General features: G+C 36.6%; 1 protein-coding gene across 1 annotated transcript; it reads right to left on the bottom strand.

The window, feature by feature from the left end:
* Positions 1–1,333: 1,333 nt before the first annotated feature.
* On the bottom strand, positions 1,334–22,314 carry LOC122313611. Its single transcript, XM_043128767.1, has 7 exons — positions 21,784–22,314; positions 11,277–11,376; positions 9,736–9,801; positions 8,310–8,418; positions 7,241–7,323; positions 6,350–6,411; positions 1,334–1,916 (listed from the first exon to the last, which is right to left on the bottom strand). The coding sequence occupies exons 1-7, from the start codon at positions 21,972–21,974 to the stop codon at positions 1,799–1,801; spliced, it is 729 nt and encodes a 242-aa protein (XP_042984701.1). The 5' UTR covers positions 21,975–22,314; the 3' UTR covers positions 1,334–1,798.
* Between the last annotated feature and the right edge of the window lie 5,386 nt (positions 22,315–27,700).

Raw genomic sequence — 27,700 nt, 5'->3', positions numbered from 1 at the left:
TAACTTAGGGATAGCTAAGTAAAGTAATCAAAATGATAATGGAGACCACCCTATAATATTCAAACTATATATTAAACAACAGAGATGTAATTAAAGGTATAGATCACTAGCTAGCTAGCTAGGATGCATGCATACATATAATATGGTCCTAAACTTTCTATGGAACAGAACTAACTAGATTCTATGGAAGTTTGGTTCTCTTTGATGTGACGCTTATCGAGTTAGTTAATAGTAATAATAGACCTATGGTTGATTCCACCGATAATTTGCATTCAAATAACTTTAATTCTATTTAGTGGAATTCCATCAGGTTTCAAATTAGTTGAGTGCAAAAGTTTCTCATATATCAAAATGATTTCTCTCTACAGATTTTGTTCATTCATTAACTCAAATTTTCACATGGTGCTTATTTATCATGACATGACAAATCTTATACAATAATTATAAAGTTTACAAATTGATGTAATTCAATTTGATCTGTCAGCTTGTAAAGGTATTTTTATTATAAAGTAAATTTGACTGATCACATTAAATTACACCATTTGTAAGCCTACAAATATAAGATTTCTGTATAAACCGAGAATTTCTCAAATAAAGTTTTGATGCGATTGAAATATTTTGTTCTAATATCTAAACCGGATAGGTTAATGGAATGAAATTCAAAACTTTATTCCACATCCATGTACCTAAATTTCTAATAGGACCAATACCAATCAAAGTGTGTTGTATGGACTCCATTCTCTTTTGGCAGTTTTTTTTTTTTTTTTTTCTTTTTAAATACTTTATGGAATCTTTTGATAGTAAAAATGCCTGCAGAAATCAAGACATCGCATGAGAAAACAAGATTTGACGAAAACCAGACATGTAATCCAATCCTCGTCAAAGCCACCTCACAAAGATTGACGGAAGCACACTTGTTGCTGCTTTTCCTAATTCACAACGACCAGCAAGCACAAAACAGTGCCGCTAATGGAAGTGGAAAAGTCAGAAAAAGTGTATTGCAGCCGAAACGGCTAAAGAATCGTGGAGAGCCACCACAATCAACGGGGGAAAGCTTAGTTCAATAGCCGAATTCAAAATTTTTACTAGTTTTGTTTGAACACTTAAGGCGCCGTTTGGAGAAAGTGTTTCGTCTCATCATTACAACTTTCTCAAATTTCTACACAAAATATAATAAACAATTCAACTTTTTCAAATCGCAAAACCATAATAATATTAAAAAATAATATTCTAATTATATTTTATTCAACTTTCATCTAAAACCATCTTATCTCATCTCTGAATCCAAATCAGCCCTAAAGACTGGAGGAGAACAAAGAGAGAGATAGATAGATAGATAGGAAATAGGCCTTACAACTTTATTGAGCATGAAATTTAGTAAACAGATAACAAGGTCACAGGTCATTAGCCTCAAACTGTAATAAACTGTACTAAACTATAAGCACTAATTACATCATAACAAAAACATCCAAAATGATACTAAATTCTTACTCTTTTCATTCCCTAGTTTTTACCAAAAGATAACAAAAGAATCCTTATTCCCTAATTTCCAACTATCAAAAACAAGAACATTAAGCAAAGAAAAAGAAAAAGAAATACTGCCTTTCTGCACACAACAACTGGGTCAGACAATTTTTGAATTGGGACCACAATGGTCAATTTGGTAGAGAATTATTTTCCTTGTTTGGATGCCAGGATTTCATTGACAGATCCCAATTGAGGCAGGACCATCTTTTCATTGAGGCTGCTTAACGGGCCTTGGGAACAGATCTAAAACCTAAGGTAAGGATAAGGCTGATCATGGTTGCCTTGGAAGGTTTGTGCGATTAAGCATGGAGTTAGCTAGCTCTTCATTCAACTTCACTGGCAGTGGTGGCATTTGCTTCATTACCTCCGGCGTGTCATTCAAGCTCAACCTACATAGAAGATAAAGCAAAGGTGTAGCATTTATACATATTCAGTGATTCTACCAGAAAATTGATTGGCATAGCTCTTTCAACAGCATATTCAAATCAATCTCCCATTTCAAAAAACATATTGTAACAAACTAATATTTTCATGCTACCTAATGGATCAGAATGAAAAAAATTAAAGACCTAGGTCATATTACACACATGGTAAACTTAGTGGAATTATATTTATTACAATGCATGCGTTGTCAATAGAAGGCCATAAATTATGCCATGTCAATAGATAAATTCCTACAGGGTAATAGCTGTAATTGACTCATTAATCTAGGCTGTATATACTCTCCTAAATAGGAGAGGAGATCTAGCTTACCATGTATAGCTCCCTAGGATCACTCGTGTAATTAGCTAGCTTACCATATATAGCTCCCTAGGATCACTCTCTGTGATTAGCATGTACAGCTTAAGTTTCCTTGTATAGCTGGCAGTCTTGGCTATATAATGAAAGACGTTCTCAGAAGAGAAGACAATTCGAACCATTCTGTTACGATATCAGAGCTAATCTCTAAGAAATCTCAGTACTAGCTCTCTCAGTTATAGCCTCAGTGATTATGGAGAAGTCAGATGATGTTTGTGTCAGATTCACTGGCAAAAATTATGCTGCTTGGGAGTTTCAATTGGAGACATTTCTCAAGGGTAAGGAGCTGTGGGGCCATATAGATGGCAGTAGCAAAGGGGGATCTACTGCAGAAGGTTCTGCAGCTGACAAGGCAGCTTGGGCTGCCAAAGATAACCAAATCAGGTCCTGGATTCTTGGTTCTATGGAGCCACATCTGATTCTTTCTCTGCGTCCTCATAGGTCTGCAAAGGCTATGTGGGATTATCTCAAGCAAGTCTATAACCAAGACAACAATGCTAGGCGCTTCCAGCTTGACTTGGCCATTGCTAACTATACCCAAGGGGATCTATCAGTTCAAGACTACTACTCTGGTTTTCAGATTTTGTGGACAGATTATTTAGACCTTGTTACAGCCAAGGTCTCTGCAGAAGGATTGGTGGCAGTACAACACATACACAAAACCAGCCAAAGAGACCAATTTCTAATGAAATTGTGGCCTGACTTTGAATCTGTTCGTGCCTCTCTAATAAATAGAGATCCTGTTCCGACTTTGGAGATCTGTTTTGGAGAACTCTTGCATGAGGAACAACGTCTCAATACTCAGAATATTATGGAACACGCTCATTTTGCTTCTAATACTGTCTCAGTTGCCTATGCTGCTCATGGCAAGGGTAAGGGTCGTGACATGAGCACCACACAGTGCTATAGTTGTAAGAAATATGGCCATATTGCCTCTCACTGTCCTCAGAAATTTTGTAATTACTGCAAGCAGCCAGGGCACATTATTAAGGAGTGTCCTATTTGTCCTTCACGCTTCAACAAGGCCTATCATGCTGCTGTTACTTCTGGTGCATTACAGCTTGCTATTCCTGCTGCAACTTCTGAAGTTGCTTTACAGCCTCCAGCATCTTCTCTAACTTGAGAGATGGTGCAAGAAATGATTGTGAGTGCATTTTCAGCATTTGATCTTCAAGGTACTGATTCTTCATCTACCTCTTGGATCTTAGACTCAGGTGCCTCTAATCATATGACTAATTCTCTCCAAGGGTTAAGTAATATCAGAGAATATTGTGGCTCGTCATATATTCAAACAGCCAATGGTAGTGCTTAACCCACAATCTGCACAATTTTGGCTATTGCTGCTTCTCAAAATTGTGGTTTGCACCAAATGGATGTGAAGAACGCCCTTCTTCACGGGGATCTCAAGCATGACGTTTATAGGCGTCCTCCTGCAGGTTTACTTTCCACCCATACTTCTGCAGTGTGCAAGTTGCGTCGCTCCTTGTATGGTCTCAAACAGGCCCCTCATGCGTGGTATGAGAAATTTACCTCTACCCTACTCAAGTTTGCTTTTCTCAAACTGAGATTGGTGTTGTTATTCTCTTGGTGTATGTTGATGACATAATCATCACGGGTACTGATTCGGTTCTGAACTCCCAATTAAAGCAGCATTTACAGGACTCTTTTCACATGAAGGACCTGGGCTCTCTCATGTATTTTCTTGGTCTAGAGATTACTGCTGATTCACATGGTATCTTTGTGTCACAGCACAAGTATGCCCAGGACTTGGTGGCTGCTGCTGGTCTCCAGGACTCTACTCCTCTTGATACTCCCATGGAACTTAATCTCAAGCTGCGCAAAGAAGAGGGTGACCTGTTAGCAGACCCTGCAGCCTATCGTACACTTGTTGGCAGCTTGGTTTATCTTACAAACACTAGGCCTGATATCTCTTATGCAGTCCAGTAGGTTAGTCAGTTCATGGCTTCTCCCCGGCACCTCCATATGGCTGCAGTTCGACAAATCATCCGCTATGTCCAGGCCACAGCTTTGCGGGGACTTTTCTATCCTGCTGGTACTTCACTTGATCTTGTAGCATATATAGTGATGCTGATTATGCCGGGTGTAGTGACACTTGACGTTCTACTATGGGTTGGTGTATGTTTCTTGGCCCAGCTCTTATTTCTTGGAAAAGTAAGAAACAGGACTGCGTTTCTAAGTCCTCTACTGAGTCCAAATATATGGCTATGTCCCAAGCTTGCGCTGAGATACATTGGCTCCGTGGGCTATGGGCTGAGCTTGGTTTTTCTCCATGCAGTCCTACTTCTCTTCATGCGGATAATACTAGTGCCATTCACATTTCAGCCAATCCCATCTTCCATGAATGCACTAAACATATCGAGGTTGATTGCCACTTCATCCGTGAGGCATTTGAAGCTCAGAATATCTCTCTTCCACATGTGTCCAGCAATCTTCAAGTGGCAGATATTTTCACCAAGGCTCTCACACGGCAACGGCATAATTTTCTTACAAACAAATTGATGCTTATGGATAACCCACATCAATTTGAGGGGGGAGTCAGTAGAAGGCCATAAATTATGCCGTGTCAATGGATAAATTCCTACTGAGTGATAGCTATAATTGACTCATTAATCTAGGCTGTATATACTCTCCTAAATTGGAGAGGAGATCTAGCTCACCATGTTCCCAACAAACGAATCCTCTCTCATAACTCACACTCCAGTTTTTTTCTCACCTCCGCCCCCCCCCCCCCCCCCCCCCCCCAAAAAAAACAAAAAAAACACACACACACACAAAAAAAGAAAAACCTTTTGCCCTTTAGAGGCCCAAACTATGGTGCTAGTTGCTACACTGAAGTCCTCCCATGTGTACCACCAAAAGCACTGTCACTCAAGATCCACTAGGCCCAACCTTATTTGGGCAGAATCCACACTGCATGGCCTCCATGTGCTGCCTTTTTGAGGCCTCTTTCAGCTTGTTTTGAAGATCCAGCCTCCTCTGGGCTTAGTTCTCTGGCCACATTTTTTCTTTTTTATGTTGCTATTTTGTGCATGTTCTTTCTTTTTTTTCCTTATTAGTTGTAGGGGGCTAAAACTGGCCCAGCAGATTTGCAGCCCTGGTTCCCCCACAACCTAACCTCTGAAACAATGTGTGGCTCATGCAGCACCATCTCTTTCGGTGGCTTGTATGCACCTTGCACCTATAGAGCTCCAGATCTCACCCATACCACTCTTTTGTGCGAGACTGAATTCCTCTTTTTCTGGAAGCTATTGATGTGTACTTTCTTTTCCATAGAAGTGAAAACGAGATCCTCATCGACCACCCCAATACCAGTGAACGTTCTAGCGCTGTTGGGCACTCCAGCCAAAAAAACTCCCTTCAAGATGGCCTCTGTCTTGCCTTTTACTCAAGAAAATATGGAACAGGAACCATCAGGTTCCATTTCATTTTGTTTCATATTTTATGGCACGTTTGTTTGGAGTGTTTGCTGGGATCCCCCAGCCCCTTCGATACTATTTTAATTGTAGTTAATTTATATTGCTATTAAAGAAGCATATTCTCAACAGCTACACGTAGAGCCAGCTACTTATAAAAAAGTATTACATAATGATGCATATGATAAATGCATACCTATATTACTAAGGTGATTTTGGTACACAAGGATTAAAGAAGGTCAATAACATGTAGGTCACCAGGACAAATGCGAGTGATGATCAAGCAACTCAAGCCAATGTAGGCAACATGAACCATATGCTCCAAACTAGCTCTTCTCAATTTTCATTGTGCACTAAACTAGTTGTACCCACTGAAAATCAAAGCTCCGTCTAGCAATTACAAGAATAATGAGAAAAGGGTAGCAAAACTGTAAAACACACAATGCACAAATATTTGAGAAACATATATATTCACACGTGTATGAAGGAAAATACTAATATTTCATATAAACTGATGCTAGGACAACTGTTAAAACTAAATATAATACCAGAATATTTAAAGAAAGCATTAAGCATGGTCAGCGACATACTCATTCATGATTTTGTGGATGTTATCGCGGGTTTGACGGAAGAGACTTATGTTGTCCTGCAGCTGAATACAAAATGAAAATACAGCCACTTCATTTTGGTAATCACAAAGAGTACATGAGAATTAACAACAAAAACCCCCTCCTTTATTTATGGTATTTATTATTACTAAAATGTCACAGGAAAATATATTTGATATGCTAATCACAGATGATCTTGGACAAAGTTAAAACAATTCTAGACAAAATTATAGGACGCTTAAAAACTAAATTGTTGCAAGAAGTTAAAAAATGAACCAGTACATTAAGACTGGGCATTCCTTTCCAGAAATTAAAGTCAACGATTACAGCAGAACCTCTACTATTCATATGTCGACTAGTGGGCTTCCCTATTAAGCACCTAAAACAAAGCCTTTTTTGGTTTTTTATCTTATAATTAATGAGGTCAGGGAGGGTGAGGGTTGGGATTTAGGAAATCCAGTGGCTAAACTACAAATACTGAGGAAATAAATGGTGCTGCGCGAGAAAGGTAAACTGCAGCTAGATTATCTACAATCCACCCAAACCATCTAAACACAAGCATTCAAGCATAGAAATTAAAATAGCGGCAAGCAAAAGGTACATCAACATCTACAAGAGAGGGCTGTTGATTTTTTCCATCAATATTAATGAAAAATTGGTAGCATTATTCTTGACTTTAAGATGCCTCCCAAACCAATGTAATAATTAGACTAAAGTAAAAATAAATAACCATATGGTGTATGTTCTTTCTTTTTCTTTTTTCTTTTTCTTTTTTTGTCGGTAAACAAGATTTTATTGATCAAGAGAATAGGCAAAAGCCCAAGTATAGACATATACGAGCGCAACACCTATGCGATGTATGTTCTTATTCACCTGCATAGCTGTAAGGTTTATAGAAATTTGATGTAAGGCCTGTGCATTTTGCTCCAGACACTCTCCCATGGCACCGCCAATAGCTGCAAACAACATAATTCAAATTTTCTGTAAGGCATTTTATGCTGCATAGAAAACAAACTCTGCTTCAAAACATGCTTGTGTAATGCCCCAAGGGAGGCCCGAGCCATATGCCAAAAGGACTAGTCAATGGCACAATTAGAGGCCCTTGAAATCATTCCAAAGAGCAAGGACTTCTCCCTCCCAAAATGTGAGATCCCATGCACCACCCACACTTGTCAATCCATTGATGAACTCATTCAGCCGGTCCCATGCAGGCCAGTTGGCATAGAGATGGTTCATTGCATAGACCAACTGAACTACGATGTACATAGATGTAAAATAGTGTATATGTAATTAAATTTGAAAGAATCTACTTTGTTTTTAATATTGAAAGCATTGATTCCAAAGTACAACAAGCAATATCATGTCGCCGACAAGATGAATATAATAAGGCCTTCAAATAAGACCACATCAATGGCCACATACATCAACTCTTTCTAAATCAGTTCTTCTGTAGTGATTTTGCATAACTTTGAATGAAAACGGCTTCTGGAAAAACGTAGAGGTACAATACTTATATTATGCAGAGAAAGCACGTGTTATTAAATCAGTAATCATCAAAGCTTCATAGAGCAATCCATTTCAGGCCTAGACATAATAAAACTTCCGTTTTTAAGATGCAAATTTGTGCAAAGATATCAATTCGTGTCCAATATTGATCATTGGATACAAATACCAGCCAATAAAATGCAAGAGTCATATGTATAACATTGAATAATGATGATGAAAATGTTAATTAAATGCAGCTAATAGTTGTAATTTTGAGGTTAGATTAAAAAAACCATGAGAAAGAAAGGGGAGCCACTTGTCAAAATGAGATGCAACCTGAGTGAGGTAAACCAAAGAAATAAGTTTTTTGTACGTGCAACAAAAGCACCCAGGAAACAAGATATGATACCATGCCGCTGCACTGAAAACTTAAAAAAAAACCAACCATATAGCTAACCTTTGAATGAGATGCCATCATCATTATCCATTGCTGGTGGAGCATATGTGGGAACATTCAGCCGTGCCGCAAAGGGAGATGACTTAACTGAAGGATCATTGACTTTTTCCTACAAAATAATACAGAAAATACAATCATGGAGCATCTGGTGCTGAAAAAACAGACAATCCACAGAAAAGTAAACCGGAACATTGCACCATGATATAGACACCTTAAATACTATTTTACTAGATAAGGGGCGGTATAAGGGAAGAGAGAGAAAAAAATATGCACTATAAACAAGACGAGGACTCCCAACTCTCAAGCCTCATTGATTCAGGTGGTGTGAAAGCATTATAATCCTAAGGCTGATTGAAAAAAAAAAAAAAAATACCAAAGTGGCATAGACTACATTTTCTACATGAAACAATGAGGTCTTCCCCCAAAGAATCGGAGCACTTGAACATCATCGCATGAATGCCACCAAGGTTAACTAGTTACTTAATTATTCTTTAATATAAGGCTTTCGCATGCATGTATCAAGAGTAATGGACTTCTCATTCAAATTCTATAAACAATAAGCATAACAAGACCACTTATCTACGCATGTAAATATATTCCATGAGAATATTCAGAGATGTAGTGCAATCCGTTGAGTAATCACTTCTCTCATGCCCATTTGTCTTGTGTGGTTGCATCAGCCGTGCTTAAGCGTATACATTTTGTTGAACATCTATTCATCATCCAACTTGGCTATATCTGGCACTTTCTGATCATATCAGTCCCCAGATCTCAAGATCAAATAATGATATCACATCCAATGATAAGGTGGCACCCCAAACAGCTAATAAGATTACTGTGTTACACATTCTCTCGCCAACAGAGTTATTTCCACATTATGCACGTGGATGAACTTCTAAGTTAGTATATCAGCTTAAGGCTCAAGAATAATAAAAGTAACAGAAACAAACTGAAAGTATCATAATTAATGACAAAAGCTACCCAAATATGCCTAATCATGAAATTTTAAAGCAAAACAAGGGGATTGATATTACCATTAGATGGAAGAGACATACATATCATTAAATAATCTATTCTATGTACCACAAAATGGAGTGGAACTGGTAAGAAAATCGCCTCTGTTTCTCAACTTTGCAATGTAACGTCATTGGAAATTTCGAATGCATGATGAGTAGATGATTTGATATATATATATTTGATAAGTAAACGATTGTATTAATATAATAGGCATAGCCCAAATACACAAGATGGTATACAAGAGAGAAACCTGATATATATATACAAAGGAACCAATTCATTCAGGGAACTAACAAGAAAAAATCAAAGGCACATTTGCACAAATGTCCACATCAAGAAACAAACTAAAAACTTCGCACAAGTAATTTCCAAATATCATATAAAAGAAAAAAATAACTGCAAAACCTACCTTTTTGTCTTTGTGTTTCCTTGTTAAATTATGTTCGTCCTTCCTTCTCTTGCTATTTTCTTTTTTCTGGAAAGACAAAAAGAATTAATCAGAACACCATAAAATAAAACTATCTTGTTTCTTCCCAAGTAACTCAAGCTTTATATCAAATAAAAAAGGAACAAATACAGAGTAGTGCCCTCTCAACAGGTTACAAATGGAGATTTAAAAAGCAATAAAATTTAAGAACAATGAAAACTGACTATAGCACAAACCAGTCAAAGAAATGATGGAAACTTTATCTAAGCAAGTTCCTATTAAGCACCGTTATTCCCATCCTGCCAAAATGTCCACATAATAATATAGGTGAGACTGCACCTCAAATCACATCACTCTGTTGACAACCAATATACCTTTCCAATCTGTCAAGCCTCAAACACCATCCCAGGCATATGCATCCTATATATAGACAATGCTAATGGCCACAATTTGCTCTGCCACTTCATGATGTAGGTTGAGATGATTTCCTGTCTCACCACTATTTTTACACATAACCCAAATCCACACTAATTTTACCCATTTTCATAAAAATTTTCCACACTTGAAATTCATAGAAAGTAGGTTCATCCAAAATATGCTACTTTTCATGATTCCTTCATAGAAATTATAGCAAAACGATTTCAGCAAGTTCCTATCAAGCTCTACGCCACTAAATGTGCAGTTGTCCCTCTCTTTCCAAAGTGACCACATATTAACTTTCTTAATAAGGTAAATTTTATTCATATTCAACTCACAATCCAAGTACACGAGAGGCTCCAAACCTAACTCTGACTAATATGGCTAGTGCTTCCCTGGGTCATGATGGCTGGGATCCAAGAAACTTCTTACTACCACAGGCTGGCTCAGGAAATATTCAGAAAGCAGGTAGAGCTACGTCACTATACATATTTAAAAACTCTAACAAAACCTAATTTGACCCTTAGATCCAAAAATTCCAAACTTTACACTAAACCCTAAATCTAAGAAACCACAGTATAATAACTAGTATGCCTGAAATGATTATCATGGACATTAAAAACCAACCAAAGAACTCCCTAATTGGTTTGAGTATTTCAATTGGAGCAGCCCAAACTCTCCGTCAATCACCCACAAAAGATTGTTCAAATGCATAAGAAAGCATGTGTGCACACAGTTTAAAGATGTTGCATAAAATATATGAAATCTCTTAGCAGTAATTACAAAAACCGTCAAATCTATCACATTTCATAGAACAAACTGCAAAAAGACATATGCTTATCCATAATTTCAATCTTCCCCGGATGATGTCCCCAACCCATCATTCTAGAGACTAATCACCTATGGATGCATAAGCAATCGCCTCAGCCAACTTGACCACTCTTGCAGGGTATTTAATTGAACAATCTGAACTTTTTTCAGCAATTACAATAGCATGTAGGGCCCAAGATCTGTTCTGGTTACTATAGCATAGCACATTAAATTTCAGGACACTAACTTGATGATTATTGATAAAATAAGTGACCCAGAAGAATAATAGAGCTTACTGTCATCCATCGACAGCGCAATGCCACATCCCGAACATACTTATTTGGCAGATTCATAGCAATCTTTGAGTAGCGTCTTAACATCGGTTCTGAGCTAAAGCTGCAAGGTAAATACAATATCCTTTGGATGAACAGAATATCCATGAATAGAAATTGACATGAAAAATAAATAAAAAATGAAAGATTCTAATTGAGATAACAAATCTGTAACTCTATACATTAAAGTAAAAGAAATAAAAGTCGACATATATTGCTATTTCAAGCAAGTTAAGCCTTTAAATCTACAAAACTGTAATCCTATAACTAAAAAATAATAGGAATAAAAAAGTAGTTACATGTCTCAAAACCAGTTTTTTCAAGGTTGCAATAATACAATATAATTTTTTTTTAAAAGTCATAATACAATATAAAATTGATGCATAAAAACAACAGAAATCTATACATCCAATATCAGCTTTTTCAAGGTTGCAATCATAAGAATGGTACCATACAGATTCATGATTTTTAAAATCTCTAATTCAAAGCCAAACATGAGACTTTGGTTTGACTTCAACAGAGACATTGACACTATGTCGGGAGTTTAAAAGAGATGAAAGAAGAAGGTATAAATGCATTCCTAGAAGAGGAAAGGAGAGAAGTGGTGTATAAATATTCTATCCTTCTCTTGCGATGTTTATAAGAGAACATAGAGGAAAGGAAACCCAAAACATTTGATTCACCAATATGCACTTTGTTACCTATCTATTTCCTCTATTAGCTGTTTTAATAAAATTGGTCATAACAGGAAAATTGATTAAAGAAGTTTCCTATCCCTCCAAATCCAGCCAGGTGAGGGTGGATTGCAAAGTGAAGGATGGGAGCTCTACGTAGGAGAGGCACTTTGTAACACCCCATCCCCCTAGGGTTAAGAACAACATCATTTTTAGAAAATAGAGCCACTGGTGTGCTACTTGTCAAAAGGTCTGAATACCTTTTCCCTTGGGTTTCTTTCATTATTTATAGAGAGTTACATTTCTGTTGCTAAGCATTTCGGCGCCTAATTTCAGCCAGATTTTTTGTACACGTGAAGTATTTCTTACGTTATCTACAGCCCATACGTTAAGTATTTCCTACGTTATCACAGCCTAATTGTCTGCTATATACAGTCTAGTGGATATACAATATACATATATGCCTAAATTCTCCTCGTAATATACAATATATATATGTGCCTAAATTATCCTTGTAACATCCCCCTTCAAATTGATGCTGGTAGATCAAGAAACATTGATTTGTCAACTAAAAACTGATGTCGGTGCCGTGAAAAAGCTTTAGTGAATATGTCTGCAGCTTGACGCTCAGTGGAAATGTGAGAGAGAGTAATCACATGTTTATCAAAGGATTCACGCATGGAATGGCAATCGACTTCAATATGTTTCGTATGCTCATGGTAGACAGGATTAGCGGTGATTTGAATAGCACTGGTATTATCAACATGAAGAGGAGTGGAATGTAGTTGAGAAAAACCAAGTTCACCCAATAACACACGAAGCCATGTGATCTCAAAGCATGTGGAAGACATAGCACAATACTCGAACTCAGTGGAGGACTTGGAAACTCTATCTTGCTTCTTACTCTTCCGAGAAATAAGTGCATTGCCTAAGAACATGCACCAGCTAGTAACAGAGCAACAAGTATCCGCACATTCGGCCCAATCAGCATTACTATACCCCACCAACTGTAAGGAAGATTCTTTAGGAAAGAACAACCCACGCGTAGAGGTGTCCTTCAGATATCAGATAATGTGGCGAACAATAGCTAAGTGAAGATGTCGGGGAGCCAGCATAAATTGACTAACTTGTTGCACAGCAAAAGAAATGTCAGGACGAGTAATCGTCAAGTAATTCAAACTCCCAACAAGCTGCCGATACAAGGATGGATCTGATAGAAGCTCGCCTTCCTCCTGACGAAACTTAAGATTTATCTCCAAGGGAGTAAGAACAGAGTTACCTGATTGGAGACCAGCCAATGAGATCATTTCCCGTGTGTATTTGTGCTGGTGTAACAATGTACTAGTCGGAGTAAGCTGCACGTCAAGGCCAAGAAAGTACAATAGGGGACCAAGATCTTTCATGTGAAAATAGGCCTTGAGATTCTGTCGTAATTGTTTAATTAACTCAGTATCGGAGCCAGTAATCACAATGTCATCAACATATACCAAAAGCAATACGATTCCTGCAGAAGTCTTGCGAAGAAAAAGATAGGAATCAAACTGACTCTGAGTGAAAGGAAAAGCAAGCAGTGTAAAGTGAAATTTATCAAACCATGCACGTGGAGCCTGTTTCAGTTCATACAAGGATTGGCGTAGCCGACAAACCTCTAAGAAAGGTATAGCAAACATGTCGTGAGGTCGAGACATATAGATTTCTTCCTTCAAATACCCATTTAGAAAAGCATTCTTCACATTCATTTGTCGGAAAGACCACCCTTGCGACGTAGCAAGTGCCAAGATAGTCCGCACAGCAGTCATTTTGGCAAGAGGTGCAAATGTCTTTTCATAATCAATACCATACTCCAGTCGGTTCCCAAGAACTACAAGACGGGCCTTATATCTGCTCAGTGAGCCATCAACTTGAAATTTGATTGAGTACACCCATTTACAACCAATAGGTTTGACACCAGAGGGACAAATCACAAGATCCCAAGTGTGATTGTCTTGAAGAGCTTGGATTTCTTCTTGCATGGCCTGCTACCAATATGGTTGGGTGGTTGCCTAGGCATAAGAGTTAGGAGCAGAAACAATGTCGAGAGTGGTAGTAAGCAAGATATGAGGAAAACCATACCTATCTGGTGGATGTGTAACCTAGGTAGAGTGCCGAGGTATAGGAATCGCAAAATTAGATGACGAATCAGTGTCTGGAAGGGGCGTTGAAGAAGGTGGAAGGCGTCAATGATACACCATACTTGGTTTAAATCGCTCAATAGAAGAGGACACATCATCAAAAGTGGGAAGAAGAGTAATAGGAGGATCAGAAATAACCTGAGACTGAAAGAAATATTAATTTTCAAAGAAAATCACATGTGCCTTTATGGCATATAGTCCTACTCAAAAAGGATTTGTTTGTGACGCTCAACAGGTGGCAGATGAACAAAACAAATACACCCAAAAGTATGAAAGGATTGATACTCAAGGGACATGCCAAATAATCGAAAATAGGGAGAATCATAATCTAGGGTGGCAGTAGGCAAACAATTGATCAAATAGACAGTAGTAGATAAAGCTTCTACCCAAAATTTAGAAGGTACAGATGAATCAATCAACAAAATACGGACGACATCTAAGAGATGACGATTCTTATGCTCAGCGGCTCCTTTTTGTTAAGGAGTATAAGGAAAAGAACGCTGGGAAATGATCCCCTTTTGCTGAAGAAAAGTTTGAAAAGAATGAGACGTACTCCCCGCTTGAGTTGTAATGTAAAGTTTTGATATAAGTACTAAACTGTGTCTCAACAAGCACAACGAATTTTTGAAAGACAGAAAATAGGTCAGCTTTAGAACGGATAAAATATATCCAGGTGAATCGACTATAATCATCAATAAATGTCACAAAATAACGGTATTGACCATGAGAAATAACAGGACTCACACCCCAAAAGTTAGTATGCACAATCTCAAAACAATTAGAAGCACGACTACCATGTGTAGGAAAAGGTAAAGTTTTACTTTTACTAAGATGACAAGTAACACAATCAAAAGATACATGCAAAGAAGAAAATGAATTTTTATTGCCCAAAAAACCATGTTTCATAAGATGAGCCAAGACAACAGAATTAGAATGATCTAATTTCTTATGTCAGACTTCATTAGCATTGGCAGTAGTCGTACAAGCAAGAGAAACAACATTAGGAATAGAAAACTGTAAAGGAAATAAACGTCCCACTTTAGGCCCCTTTGCGATCACCGTCCTCGACACCTGATCTTGCACAAGACAACCACCACAAGAAAAGCGAACTTCACAATTATTATCTATCAATTCTCCAACAGAAATCAAATTGGTAGATAATCCAAGAGAGACAAAAACATCGCTAAATGAAGAGCCCAATTTACCAACAACAGTAATAGGAAGAGTACTGCTATCAGCGACCTGAATATTTTGTGATCCTCTATACTTACGAATCCCATGGAAGACCCGTCATATTTTCAGTCATATGATTAGAAGCACCCGAATCAACAATCCAGGAGGTTGAGTTAGTATTAGTAACTTGCAGGCCTAAGGCCGAAAAAGCAGACACAATCATCTGTTTGACCATTGCTGGTGTGAGAACAGATGAATTCGAGTTTACAGTTGGTGGTGCAGAAGAAGGAGAGGATTGAACAATAGCCTGAAAAGCTTGGGATTGGCGATTTTGAAGCCGCACTCGATGGTCTTTGATGATATGACCCTATTTCTTGTAGTAGTTACAAAATTTCTTAGAGCAATTTCGGGCAATATGACCAAATTCTTTGCAATTGAAACACTGCACTTTGTTCCTCCCTCTCCCTTGTGCTGCATAGGCTACATTTACAGCCTCAGAAAAGACTTTCTTAGAAGTCATACCCATATGAGTGGTTAACCGTTGTTCTTCACGTAATAAATCTCCCAAACAGATATCCAAAGAAGGAACCGGACTACGGTTTAATAAACCAGATCGAACATGCTCAAATTCAGGGCGAAACTTCATCAAAAACTGATCGCGTTGACTCTCAGTATGAACCTCTTGAAGAGCCGCGAAGGTCGTTGGGGGAACCTTAGCATGAACAATAGCAGAATACTCGTTCCAAAGATTAATAAAACTAGAGTAAAATTGTTCAATGGTCAAATTACCTCAAGTATAATTGCTAATTTCCACCTCCAATTGAAATTTTTGAGCACTGTGATTTTGGTGATAAATGCGATGGAGATAATCCCACATAGCTTGAGCCGTAGTAAAACAGTGGAGATTGGTTACAAGATGGGGCTCAATCGTCCCCAACAGCCAAGAGACTACTTTAGCATCCTTGACCTCCCATTGTGCAAGTTCTTTTTCATCAGTGGGAACTTGACCCAAACCATCAATATGAGTTGATAATTCTTTCCCTTTCAAAAACATTTTAAATTGAAATTCCCACGTAGAAAAATTCTTTCCAGTAAATCGAATAATAGTATTTTCAATAGACATGATAAAAGTCTACTAAAAAAAATGAACCCAATAAGAGAAGCCCAAATCAAGTTAGTTCCAACTTCAAGTGAAAGAGAGGCCCAAACACGTAATGCAAATGAAATAAGCCTACGGAAATAATCAAAGCCCAAATAATTAGCAGCCCACACAAACTAAGAAAAGCAACCAAAATGCAACCCAGAAATGCCTCTGCTGAGAACCCACAGCCACAAAACAGAAAATTCCAAGGAAAAAAAAAAACAACTCAGAAAGTGCCGAAATCTCCACACCAAGCCACAATATACCTCTCTAAAAATAGAAGGTGCCGATAAGCACCAAGCTCCACTGCCCATAACAGAATCACGCAAAACAGAGGAGAAAATGATGACCAGAAGTGGTCAGCCACCACACAGCTTTACACAACCTGCCGATCCTCAAAGCCACCCACAGACACCGTCAACCACCACAGAAAGTGCCGACTGGCATAGAAACATCACTTGCAACTGCTGACAGTCACCAAGGTGACTAGCCCACAAGTCGGAAGCCCACAGACATGAGAGAAAACACTCACCACAAACTCATAAACTCACCAACGTGCGAGAACAGATAATCAGAGTAGGAACTCAGAAATTCACCACATCGCTACTTAGAAACTCTCAAGGATTAAAGAGCACAAAGAAACAATAGTCAGAGTGGAAGCTCTGATACCATGTCAAAAGGTTTGAATACCTTTTCCCTTGGGTTTCTTTCATTATTTATAGAGAGTTACATTTCTATTGCTAAGCATTTCGGCGCCTAATTGCCGCCAGATTTTCTATACACGTGAAGTATTTCTCACGTTATCTACAACCCATACGTTAAGTATTTCCTAAGTTATCACAGCCTAATTGTCTGCTATATACAGTCTAGTGAATATACAATATACATATATGCCTAAATTATCCTCGTAATATACAATATACATATGTGCCTAAATTATCTTTGTAACACTACTAAGCTCGCCTTTAATTTTTTTTCTTCTTAAGGAAGCGCCAAGTGCAAAAGACTCCATAATTTAAAATAAAACATACTTCATAAAAATTTAAAAGAGAGTCGCGGAAGCAGTTATTGAAAATCATTCAAATCTCACATGCTTAACAAAATAAATTTAATGATTGAAAACATAAAACTAAATATTTAATAAACTGCCTAGGCCTCTGTTTTGTCTCCTTTAGTCAAGTCTCATCCTACAGCATCTCTCTCACATTGACCATTACCCGGGGTGGTTAAACATTTAAAACATATAAAAATGAGTCGAATACTCAATAAGCAATATATCACAAAATAAAAATAATACAAACATAGGGTTTTCTTGAAAAAGGTGTATACTTAATACTTATACTAAAATAAACATGTAATATGTACTATGCATAACGCACTAAACCTGTCTTTCCCTTTGTTTTATAGCCAGCACACCTTAACCCCTGTGTGTAGGGTTGTGCACCAGTTCCACTTCCTGTGGCCATAAAGGGAACTGCTTGACTTATCATAACATACTATGGTGAACCACGCTTATATCTGTGGCTTGCACATCCACCCATAACTACATCCGTACCATGTATCTCCTATGGCCATTCTTAAAGCTTCTTTCATAACTTGTCTATCTTTCTTACCATGATGCATGTAGAACGCATAATAACATATGATAAATGAAAACATATCATGATGCATGTAAAACATATAATAACATGACATTGAAACTTACTTTCATCATATAATAACTTGGTACGTAAAAAGGGCTTTCAATGGTCATACATACCTAATACTTTAAAAACATCTTTTACCATACATGTAACAGTATGATCGTGCTACTTACGAAATTTAAAAAAATATGCATGACAATGAAGGGCATGCTCATATTACTTACCTCGCAACTCTAGACATCAGTTAGCATATCGACAATCACCTATTCAATAAATACATAATCATGTCAATTTATAATCTCATATATCATCACTTTAAAGACTAGAATTTCTCTTAGTTGGACTACTCGAGCGCCTCTTGAGCTCCTAAACATTCAATTGACACTTCACTTATGCTAGATTACATTAATTAATTAGTCCATCATCTTCCATCACAATTCATACCTATACACACTAAGCTCTTCAAACCTAATCTTTTCTAAACAAACCCGTGACTATGCATGCTACTAACACTTAGTCATGTGAGTTCATATGACCCTATGCTTAATGCATCCCATCCATGTTCAACCCTATACTATGTTACCCAAATTGCTCATGATCTCTCTTTGTAAAATCTGTCCCAATGTTTAAACCATCAAAATCATCAGTCTAAGTCTTCAAATATGCATAATTTCATTCAAATAATCATCCTATACATATACTTGTCCAATCCCGTGTGTAAAGATGCAATCTAATGCCATAAAACCTAGCTCTAGCATGTGTATTTCCTAGCCCTTTATGAAATCCGAATTTCACTAATTTCGTATGATCTCATGGTATTAGTCTAACATACCTATCATATAAGGGAAAAGGAGTTTGATCCAAAGGTTGGGTTGGAGTACACAACTCAGCTAAGTGGTTTGGATCTTGATCTTCTTGCTTAGAGGGGGAGTGTCGTAGCACGGGTTAGAGGGCTCAGGGTTTTTGTTTTAACACAAAACTTAAGAGAATTTCGTGGCCTTGGAGGGGGCCATGCTTAAAGCTCATGTCATATGGTGTCAATAAATAGAGTTTGGAGAGTGTAGACTCCAAGGGGTGTGGTAGTTTAGTGTTGTGGGTTTAGTGGAATGTTTGAATATGATTTGGAGTCATAGCTAGTAGTAGTCGTGGTTGCCGTAAGAGTTGTGGTTGGAGTAGAAATAGGTGACATGTAGTTGGAGTACAACTAGACGCATCTAGAAGTGTAGTGCAAGTAGGGGTATAACCTATGTGGGCTCACTTTCATGGGCTATCTATCGGCTTAGCAAGGATAATACTTGGGCTTGCTCATCCATACATGGACCTAGTGAGTTTGTGGGTTTCTAAATCTTCATAAAATTAATCCCCCATAATCCTAGGGTCTAATCCTAGGTAACCAATAATTAACCTTGCGGAATGAACGCATATCTAACCCTAATTCATTCTCTAAAAATAGAAACCCTAATTATCTTGTAAACCCTGATTTTCCAATTAGAACCTCAAAAGTTCAGGCTGTTACATGCTTCCAATCCATCACATTATTTTCTTCCATTTAAAGCATCAAACTAGGGATGGGAGCCCTCCTTCATGAGACACCTTTCCTTTACTTCCAGCTCCCTCCATCCAATTAGGCTATGAAGGCTTGAAAATCAAGGATATGACTGAAGAGGTGATAAAATTTAATAGTCAAATATAAATTATCATCAAATCTGGAAATCTTATCAAATAGAAAATCTATTACTCAAAGTGAGAATATACTATATTGAATTTTCATATATGACAAGTACATGGTGTCTGAGGCATTCATAAAAGCACACGCTAGTGCCACATTTTCTTGTATTTTCCCCCACTTACTACATTCTATCATCACGTCACTACAAAAATAACTGGATAATAACAAGATAATGATACAACAAAAGGAAAAACACAAAGGTTTGCATAATGAATTTAACCAAATAAAATACTCTGCTTCATTATCTTTCTTCAAACATCTTTAAAGTCTCCAAACCAACTAAAAGATCCTCATGGAAAAATATTAGAACAGATTGTGCAGAAAACTGTTTGAATAATGACTTTAACCATGCAAGCCCTCAAGTCATTATTCAGCAATAAGATCATCTCACAATGCAGGAAATTGCAAGATTTAATGCCAATATTAGAGAGACTGTGTGGAAAATTATATTAAATCTAAAAACTCTGGATTCAGATTCGGTATACTGTACTTATTGGGAAAAAACTGAAATTAGAATAAACATGGGATACATAGAAGAGTCAATAGCAATCAAAATCTTTCAAATCTTGCCATCTAGTAACTTGGTGCAACTAACAACCTCTCTTATTATTACCTGGATAGATTAAAAAAGGGACGAGAAAAAAAAAAGGAAACTTAGTTAATTCCTGATTGTCAGATCTTAAGTTCTACATGTCTAACAGGTTGGAACAAAATAGCAAGAAATTTAAGAAATTTTTCGGTCTAGGCAATAGTGTCTCTGAGTTTAGTAGAGTAATTTTACATACATCCATGAAGTGCGTAAACGCCGTGTAATTGCTTTGAAAAAGAGTGAAATCCACTTTTAAAAAATTAATTTTTTTCATGTGCATCCCATGTTTTATTCACTTTTTTCAAAGTGATTATGCGGCGGCTACACAATTCACAGTTACAAATATCTTTTTTCAAGTTTTTAGTAATTCAATAATCTCACCAATGAAGATCAGGAAAATATACAGGAACAGACAAAGCTGTCATTAGTAAATTAAATATCCATTTCTTGGAGTCTGAGAAGGCTGATGAGATAGAAATCTAGATACCCAATCATTTTCAAGCAATAGATTACCCATTACAATACTCGTGAAAAAAGTCAAAATAAAAATTCATGTTGATGTTATAGGATTTCCAAGTCCAAAACAAGAGAAGTCAGAACTTCAACCAGCAGCATACGGTGTTAATTAAGATGATTAACATAAACATGGCTAACAGTAGCTGAAATTCGTGATTTAAGAAAATTTACAACACTACATTCAGTGCTATACATATTAAGACATAAGGAAAAAAATCAGCCACTTGACCATGAAACATTTCAGAACAATTTTTCCAAGCTTTATGCATACCAAAATGGCATATCACCAAAGGCGTATGCAAAGATTCATCTGCATTCTCCCCTATATATCATTCAAACTTAAATACAAAAATCAAACTTTTCAAACTCTCACAGACGACTTTAGAATGTTAATAACCACACAACGAAAGACTGAAAAAAAAGGTAGCAAAAATATCTCGACTTTAAAATTCAAAAGCAACTCCAACAAAAAAAATCATGGAAAGAATGGAACCAAGATGAAAGAAACCCATAAACACTTCATAAGGTGAGAAAAAAATAACGCAACCAAGGTATCAATCACAAACCAAATTCTAAGCAAGATTCTCAACACCAAATTAAAACAAACCTACAGAAACCCATATATCTCAACAAGAAGCCAAATCAACACTCAAAAACCAAAATTCATTCAAAATCCTCAATACCCAATTGAAAACAGCAACGATAACCAGGAAAAAACCTAACAGAAACACAAATTCCCCCAGTTAAACACAAAAGCAATCATAAAACCCAACTGCAGTAAACCTACAAAAGGACATCGAAACAAGAATAACTCAAATTGTTACTCTCGACATACTTTGCGAGCCCTTCTTCGAGTATGGCCTGCTCGTCCGCGGTCCAGTCCAAGGAGATTCCCGTGTTGTGCTTCATGACCTGGTTATCCGGAGGCGCAGCTGAATTCCCATTGCTCGTGTTCCCATCAGCGGCCGCTTGGCCATTGAACGGAGAAGACGATGCCTCTTGATGGTTTCCAGACGGGTTAGCCATGGAATCCAATAAAAAGAAATACAAACTCAAATCCCAGTAGAACCAAATTCCTAGAACCTCAGAATCAAGCGTTGGTTCCCGCCAATTTGACTCTCCCACCCGTGCGCACGATATGCCAAGAACTCAGTACAAATTAATTGAGAGAAAGAGAGAGAAATTATATAAGCACACAGACTGTGGCAAAACTGTATATAAATATGAGACTGAAGGGAGCTCCACGTTAAACGAACTATTGAGAATTGACGACGCAGAACCGGAGAAGAGAGAGACAGAGAGGTTTTGACGTTTTCCGGTGTAGTTTGTATTCAGCAAGAACTCGTTCTGTTTATTTTTTCGTTAAAAGTAATTATTTCCTTTTGTTTCTTTTGATTTTCTCACTCTGCAATTTGTTTTCGCACCCGAATAACTAATTGTATTGACTATTTTACCCCTTTTGTTTTGAATTACGTCGGTGGTGTGAATTAGCAACGGAAAGGTCGTTCGGTTAGTTGAAATTAAATTATTTTATCTTTTCTCAAAAAATTATTATAATTTTATAAATTTTTAAATAAAATATAATAAACAGTTTAATTTTTTTAAATTTTAAAAAAATTAATATTATAATAATATTTTATTTAAATTTTAAAAAAACATATTATCTCATTTAAACTGTTTAACCAAAATATGCCTAAATTTATATTCTATTTTTAAAAATATTTTTGTCTGATTATTTTACCATCTTTCTAAATACCACGAATAATGTTACATATAATTTATAGAGTATGCAAATACCGTACAACCGTTTTAAAAAAATTAGATCCATTATTAAAAATTAAATTTTTTTATTGTTTCTTTTACTTATGTATATCTCATATTTATGTATTTTTTTTTAAATAATTACGCGACGCTTATACGCTCAAGATCGCAATTATTATTTCTTAACATCAATATATATGATTATGTAGGTAAAATTGTAAGAATAGACATATGACATTTTCCTAAAGGGAATGAAGATTTGTAGGTATCGTGGCTTGGATTTTGTTGATTCTTTTGATCAATGAGTAATTTCGATAAATTTTTCTACAAGTTTTGTGAATTTTTTTTTATTAAAGTAAAGTTTCTATTAAAAAAAAAAAGTGTATTTTTACGTAGAATTTTAATGCAAGTCCAACTTAAATAAATAAATAATAATAATAATAATAATAATAATAATAAAACTGCATAGATCTTGTAGGTTCTACAAATATTTTTTTCTACTTACATGAGGTCGAACCAATTTACATTACATAAATAATAAAAAACCACGATAAATGGCTCGGCCTTGTGTTCCACTCTTCCTCGGTATGTTTAGAAAAAATTTCTAACCTATTTCATCTCATTCTTTTAAATATTATTTAAATATAAATATTTTCAATCTAATCATTACAATCTTTTCAAACTAATCATTATAATTTTTTTAAATTTTTAAATAATATTAATAATTATATTACAATAATATTTTAACTTTATAATATTTTTTATTTAACTTTTTCTCTATTATTTTTCAAAATTCAATACATACTTAATTTAAACTATCTCACTGCTATTCATAAACCATATAATTACTATTTACAAAATTTTCATCTTATTTTCATCTTATTTAATTCTATCTTATTTTTAAATTTGTTTATAACTTGATTGTGTGCAATTGTTAAGATATGAGTTTCTTCGTTACTAATTTTATAAGAAGATAAAATATTACAAATAAAAGAATAATTATTTTTTTACTTTTAAAATTATATTTCTTTACTAATTATTTTAATTTTATAGTCATTTTACAAGTGAATAAATGACATGGTTTAATTGAAAAAAGACAAAATGTTATAAAGTCATGCTCATCATCTCATCGGCGATTGTTAAATGGAGGGGCGCCCACGTGGGGCAGACCCCTCCTTCACTCTGTCTAACGCATGGCCTTTAAGCCATGCATTATTTGCTTATAACGCATGACTTTAAGCCATGTGTTACTACCATTAAATGGCAGTTTTACGCTGGCCTTTAAGGCCAGCTGTGTAGGGGGGCTATATATAGCTCCCCTCTTTTGATTCTTGATAATCATCTAAATTAGTAAAAAACTCTCTCTCTTTTGTTCTCTCTTAAAATAGTATTTAGGCTGTGGATTTGTTAAAGTGTTACTCAAGTTTTAAACTACGTAGTACGCTTTACCACTAAGTGGAAATTCTTGAGATTTGTTGATCTGGAAAAACTTGTGGAGCAACTTTATAAGCTGAGCTTGAGGTAATTTCCGCTGTGTTTTCTTACATTGATATCAGAGCTTTTATAATTGCTTCTAGTTTCTTTTTAGCATATGCATGTAAACTGTGATTGTGTTTTTTTTATGTGATTCGCGCACATGTGGTGCTACAATTTCTTTTTAATTAAAAAAAAGGGCTGAACCACTGTGCAACAGTGCTGCGCTCACCACCCACACATGGTGGTGCAGCGCGCACCACCCATGTGCGTGGGGGAGCAGCGCGCACCAAAGGGTGCTGCGCTCACCACCCACGCACGGTGGTGCAACAAGCACCACCTCTGCTCTCGGTGGTGCAGCGCGCACCACCTGTACGTGGGAGGTGCAGCGTGCACCGGAGGGTGCTGCGCGGCACCCCTGTGATGGTGCTGCGTGCACCAACAGGTGCCCACGGTGCTGTGCGCACCAGAGGGGTGCTACGTGCACCAGAGTGGTGCTGCGGCAGCACCCAGCTTCCTCTGGAAGCGATTTCCGGCCAACAGCGGCGCTGGTGACCTCCATAAACGGCAGTAGAAGCTAGCTGCTTTTCTGAGTTACTGTTCACGTGAACAGTAACGACTGGAGGAAGAAGATGACTCTTAGGTCATCTGTTTCCATATGGGCTTGGGTTGTTTTTCAGCGCACTATTTTTTTTTTTTTCCAAATGAAATGGGCTGGGCCTTTCGGCCTATTTGTTTTCTGTTAAAAAAAAAATGCAAAAAGGGGCAGTTTTTTTTTAAAATTCCATAATGGGTTTTGAACCCAAGACCTCTTAGTAAACTAAGGAGATGGGTGCACCACTGGGCTGCGAATATCCTTTGGTTTAGGTGGGGGTTTTTAATTTTTTTTGTTAATAATAATAATAATATCAACAATAAAATAAAATAAAAAATAAAAATATTTTTTTTTGGCATGATTTAATATATGCTTAGATATATTGTTATATTACATGTGATCTTTTATTTAATGTTGTAGATTAAATGTGATTACATGTGAATATTTGGTTATTTTCATGCTTTTTTTTTCCATAATGTTATAATACATGTGATCTTTTATTTAATTTTTAGATTAAATGTGATAACATGTATGTGTGTATTGAACATGTGGAAATATGATTATTTTATCATCTATGAATGTTAGACTTGAATGTTTAGACATTAGTTTTATTTCTTTTAGTGATAAAATAGAAAATCTCACTAAGTAGTCTTAGTTAGAATTGTCAGTATGAATGATAAGCTGAAAGAATTGCAGTGACCCCAGTAAGAACTGTAAATGCATTGTATAGCCAAAAGACCATAGTGACCCCAGTAAGAACTGTAAATGTACTGTATAGCCAAAAAGACTACAGTGGCCTCAATAAGAACTATAAATGCACTTATAGAACAAGAAAAATGGATTGCAATGGTCTCATATGAACCGTCTTTGTAGACTGGCCCAACAGGTTGCTATGGTCTGGATAACTGTCTTTGTAGACTAGCCCAAAAGGTTACTGCGGTTTTAGTAGGTTATGTCTTTACATGTGACTAGACCTAGATGACTACTTAAGATAATGAGAGTATGATTGAGATTTATGATGATAAATTCTCCCATATTTGTTTTTTAAAATTTGAGCAGGAATTGAGTTAGAAATCTAATAATTGGATATTGTGGCGTAAGAGATGATTCTGAAGCCTAGCGATTTTTCGATCTTATGACATGTCTAAATTATTCTTTTTCTAACTTGAAAGGACGCGACAGATTTCTTAGGTGTGTGAGTAATATCCCTTCTTTTCGTATTGTAGCGAAATGACATCCAAGAATATTGTTGCCGACTTAAACAAAGGGGAGAAATTAGATGGGGAAAAGTATGATATATGGAATCGCAAGATCCAATATGTCTTAGATGAGCAAGAGGTCTTGGAGGCCTTATCTCACACTGATGACTTGCAAAATTTCATATTGCAGATTTTACAAGTTCGCTCGACTCTGCCTGAATTCAGGCAGATTCAAACGCTCGACTGCCGCTCGACAGGGAGCTCGAGCGGGTTGCTGAAAAACAAATATCGCTCGAGCGGAGACATTGGCCGCTCGAGCGAAATCAGGCAGAGTCGAACGCTCGACGTGCGCTCGATAGGACGCTCGAGCGAAATCAGGCAGAGTCGAACGCTCGATGTGCGCTCGACACCCCGCTCGAGCGAACAACGTATTTTCACAGATTTAAGGTTTTCCGCCGTCGCACCATATAAAAAGCAATTTTTCACTCTAGGGCCGCGACTTTTGACTGGAGAACACTTCTTGGGACAGAAAAACATAGTTAGAGAGATTCAAATCATCTGTTTTGGAGAGGGAATTCCAATTATTGCACGTACATTGGAATCATACACGAGCACGGACGGGAGAAAAGCGTTGAATCGTTCCCTTGAGCTTTTGAAGACGATTTGCGGCTGCAAGGAGGATTTTTCAGTGTTTATTTTCTTTCAATCTTCTCATAACAATTATGGTGAATTCGTTTATATTGAATTCCATTTCTAGCATGAGCTAAATTTACTTTATTCTAGGAAAACGATGTAACCTATTTTCGAACTATGCTTGTTTGTCTATGCTAATTTAATGCAATTCTCTCTTTGTTTATCTGATTTATTCTGAGTTTATTGCTTCTAATTAACTGGCTATTGATTAGATGATAATTAATCTTGTGATTTGCTATCGAAAGAGAGAATCATAGGGTAGATCTTGGATATTTCAGCATAGGTAAGTATAGAGATCGAAAGACTTGTATGAGCCTATGTAGTAATTAAATCTTTGGTCTTATTGCGTTCTTGATTATTGAATTTGCATATTCTTGTGTGAATTGATAAACAAGAGTCATTTCCAATTGACTATCGAAAGATGCTTTTGGATGATTTAGAGATTTGCATAGATAAAAGAGAATTAAATTAAGTTAGCTGGATGAGAAAAGCATAGTGAAGAATTAGGTGAAATCGATTTCCTAGAAGTTTTCTTCCCATTAATTTGATCTTCGAACGTCAGTGTTATTTCCTTTGCATATTTTTCTTTGAGTTGATCTAGTTTAATTTGCAACTACAGAAATCTTAGTGATTCCTCTAGATAAAATCAAGTTTAGTATAATTTTGGTATTTGGCAAACGTAAGGTACCAATCCCTGAGGACGATACTCTTCTTATTACTTTACTATAAAATTATGATACTGTGCACTTGCAGTTTTGCACCGGTCAAGTTTTTTGGCGCCGTTGCCGGGGATTGGTTTATTCTTATTCTTTTTGTCAATATTGATACAAAGTAATCTTGGTTTTAATTTAGAATTTTGTTTTAATTTGTTCTACAAGTGTGTTTTTGACATTGGATGCGCCGTGCTAGATCTCGTGATATTATTCCTGTTGATCCGGAGATTGAAAGAACTCTTAGATCACTAAGAAGAAATAAGATACTAGCCATGGCTGAAGAAGGACGTGAGGTACTACCACGCACCTTGAAGGACT

Source organism: Carya illinoinensis, chromosome 1 (assembly GCF_018687715.1).
Source record: "Carya illinoinensis cultivar Pawnee chromosome 1, C.illinoinensisPawnee_v1, whole genome shotgun sequence".
NCBI classification, from domain to species: domain Eukaryota; kingdom Viridiplantae; phylum Streptophyta; class Magnoliopsida; order Fagales; family Juglandaceae; genus Carya; species Carya illinoinensis.
The sequence above is the reverse complement of the archived record's forward strand: the minus strand, read 5'-3'. Positions and strand labels throughout refer to the sequence as shown.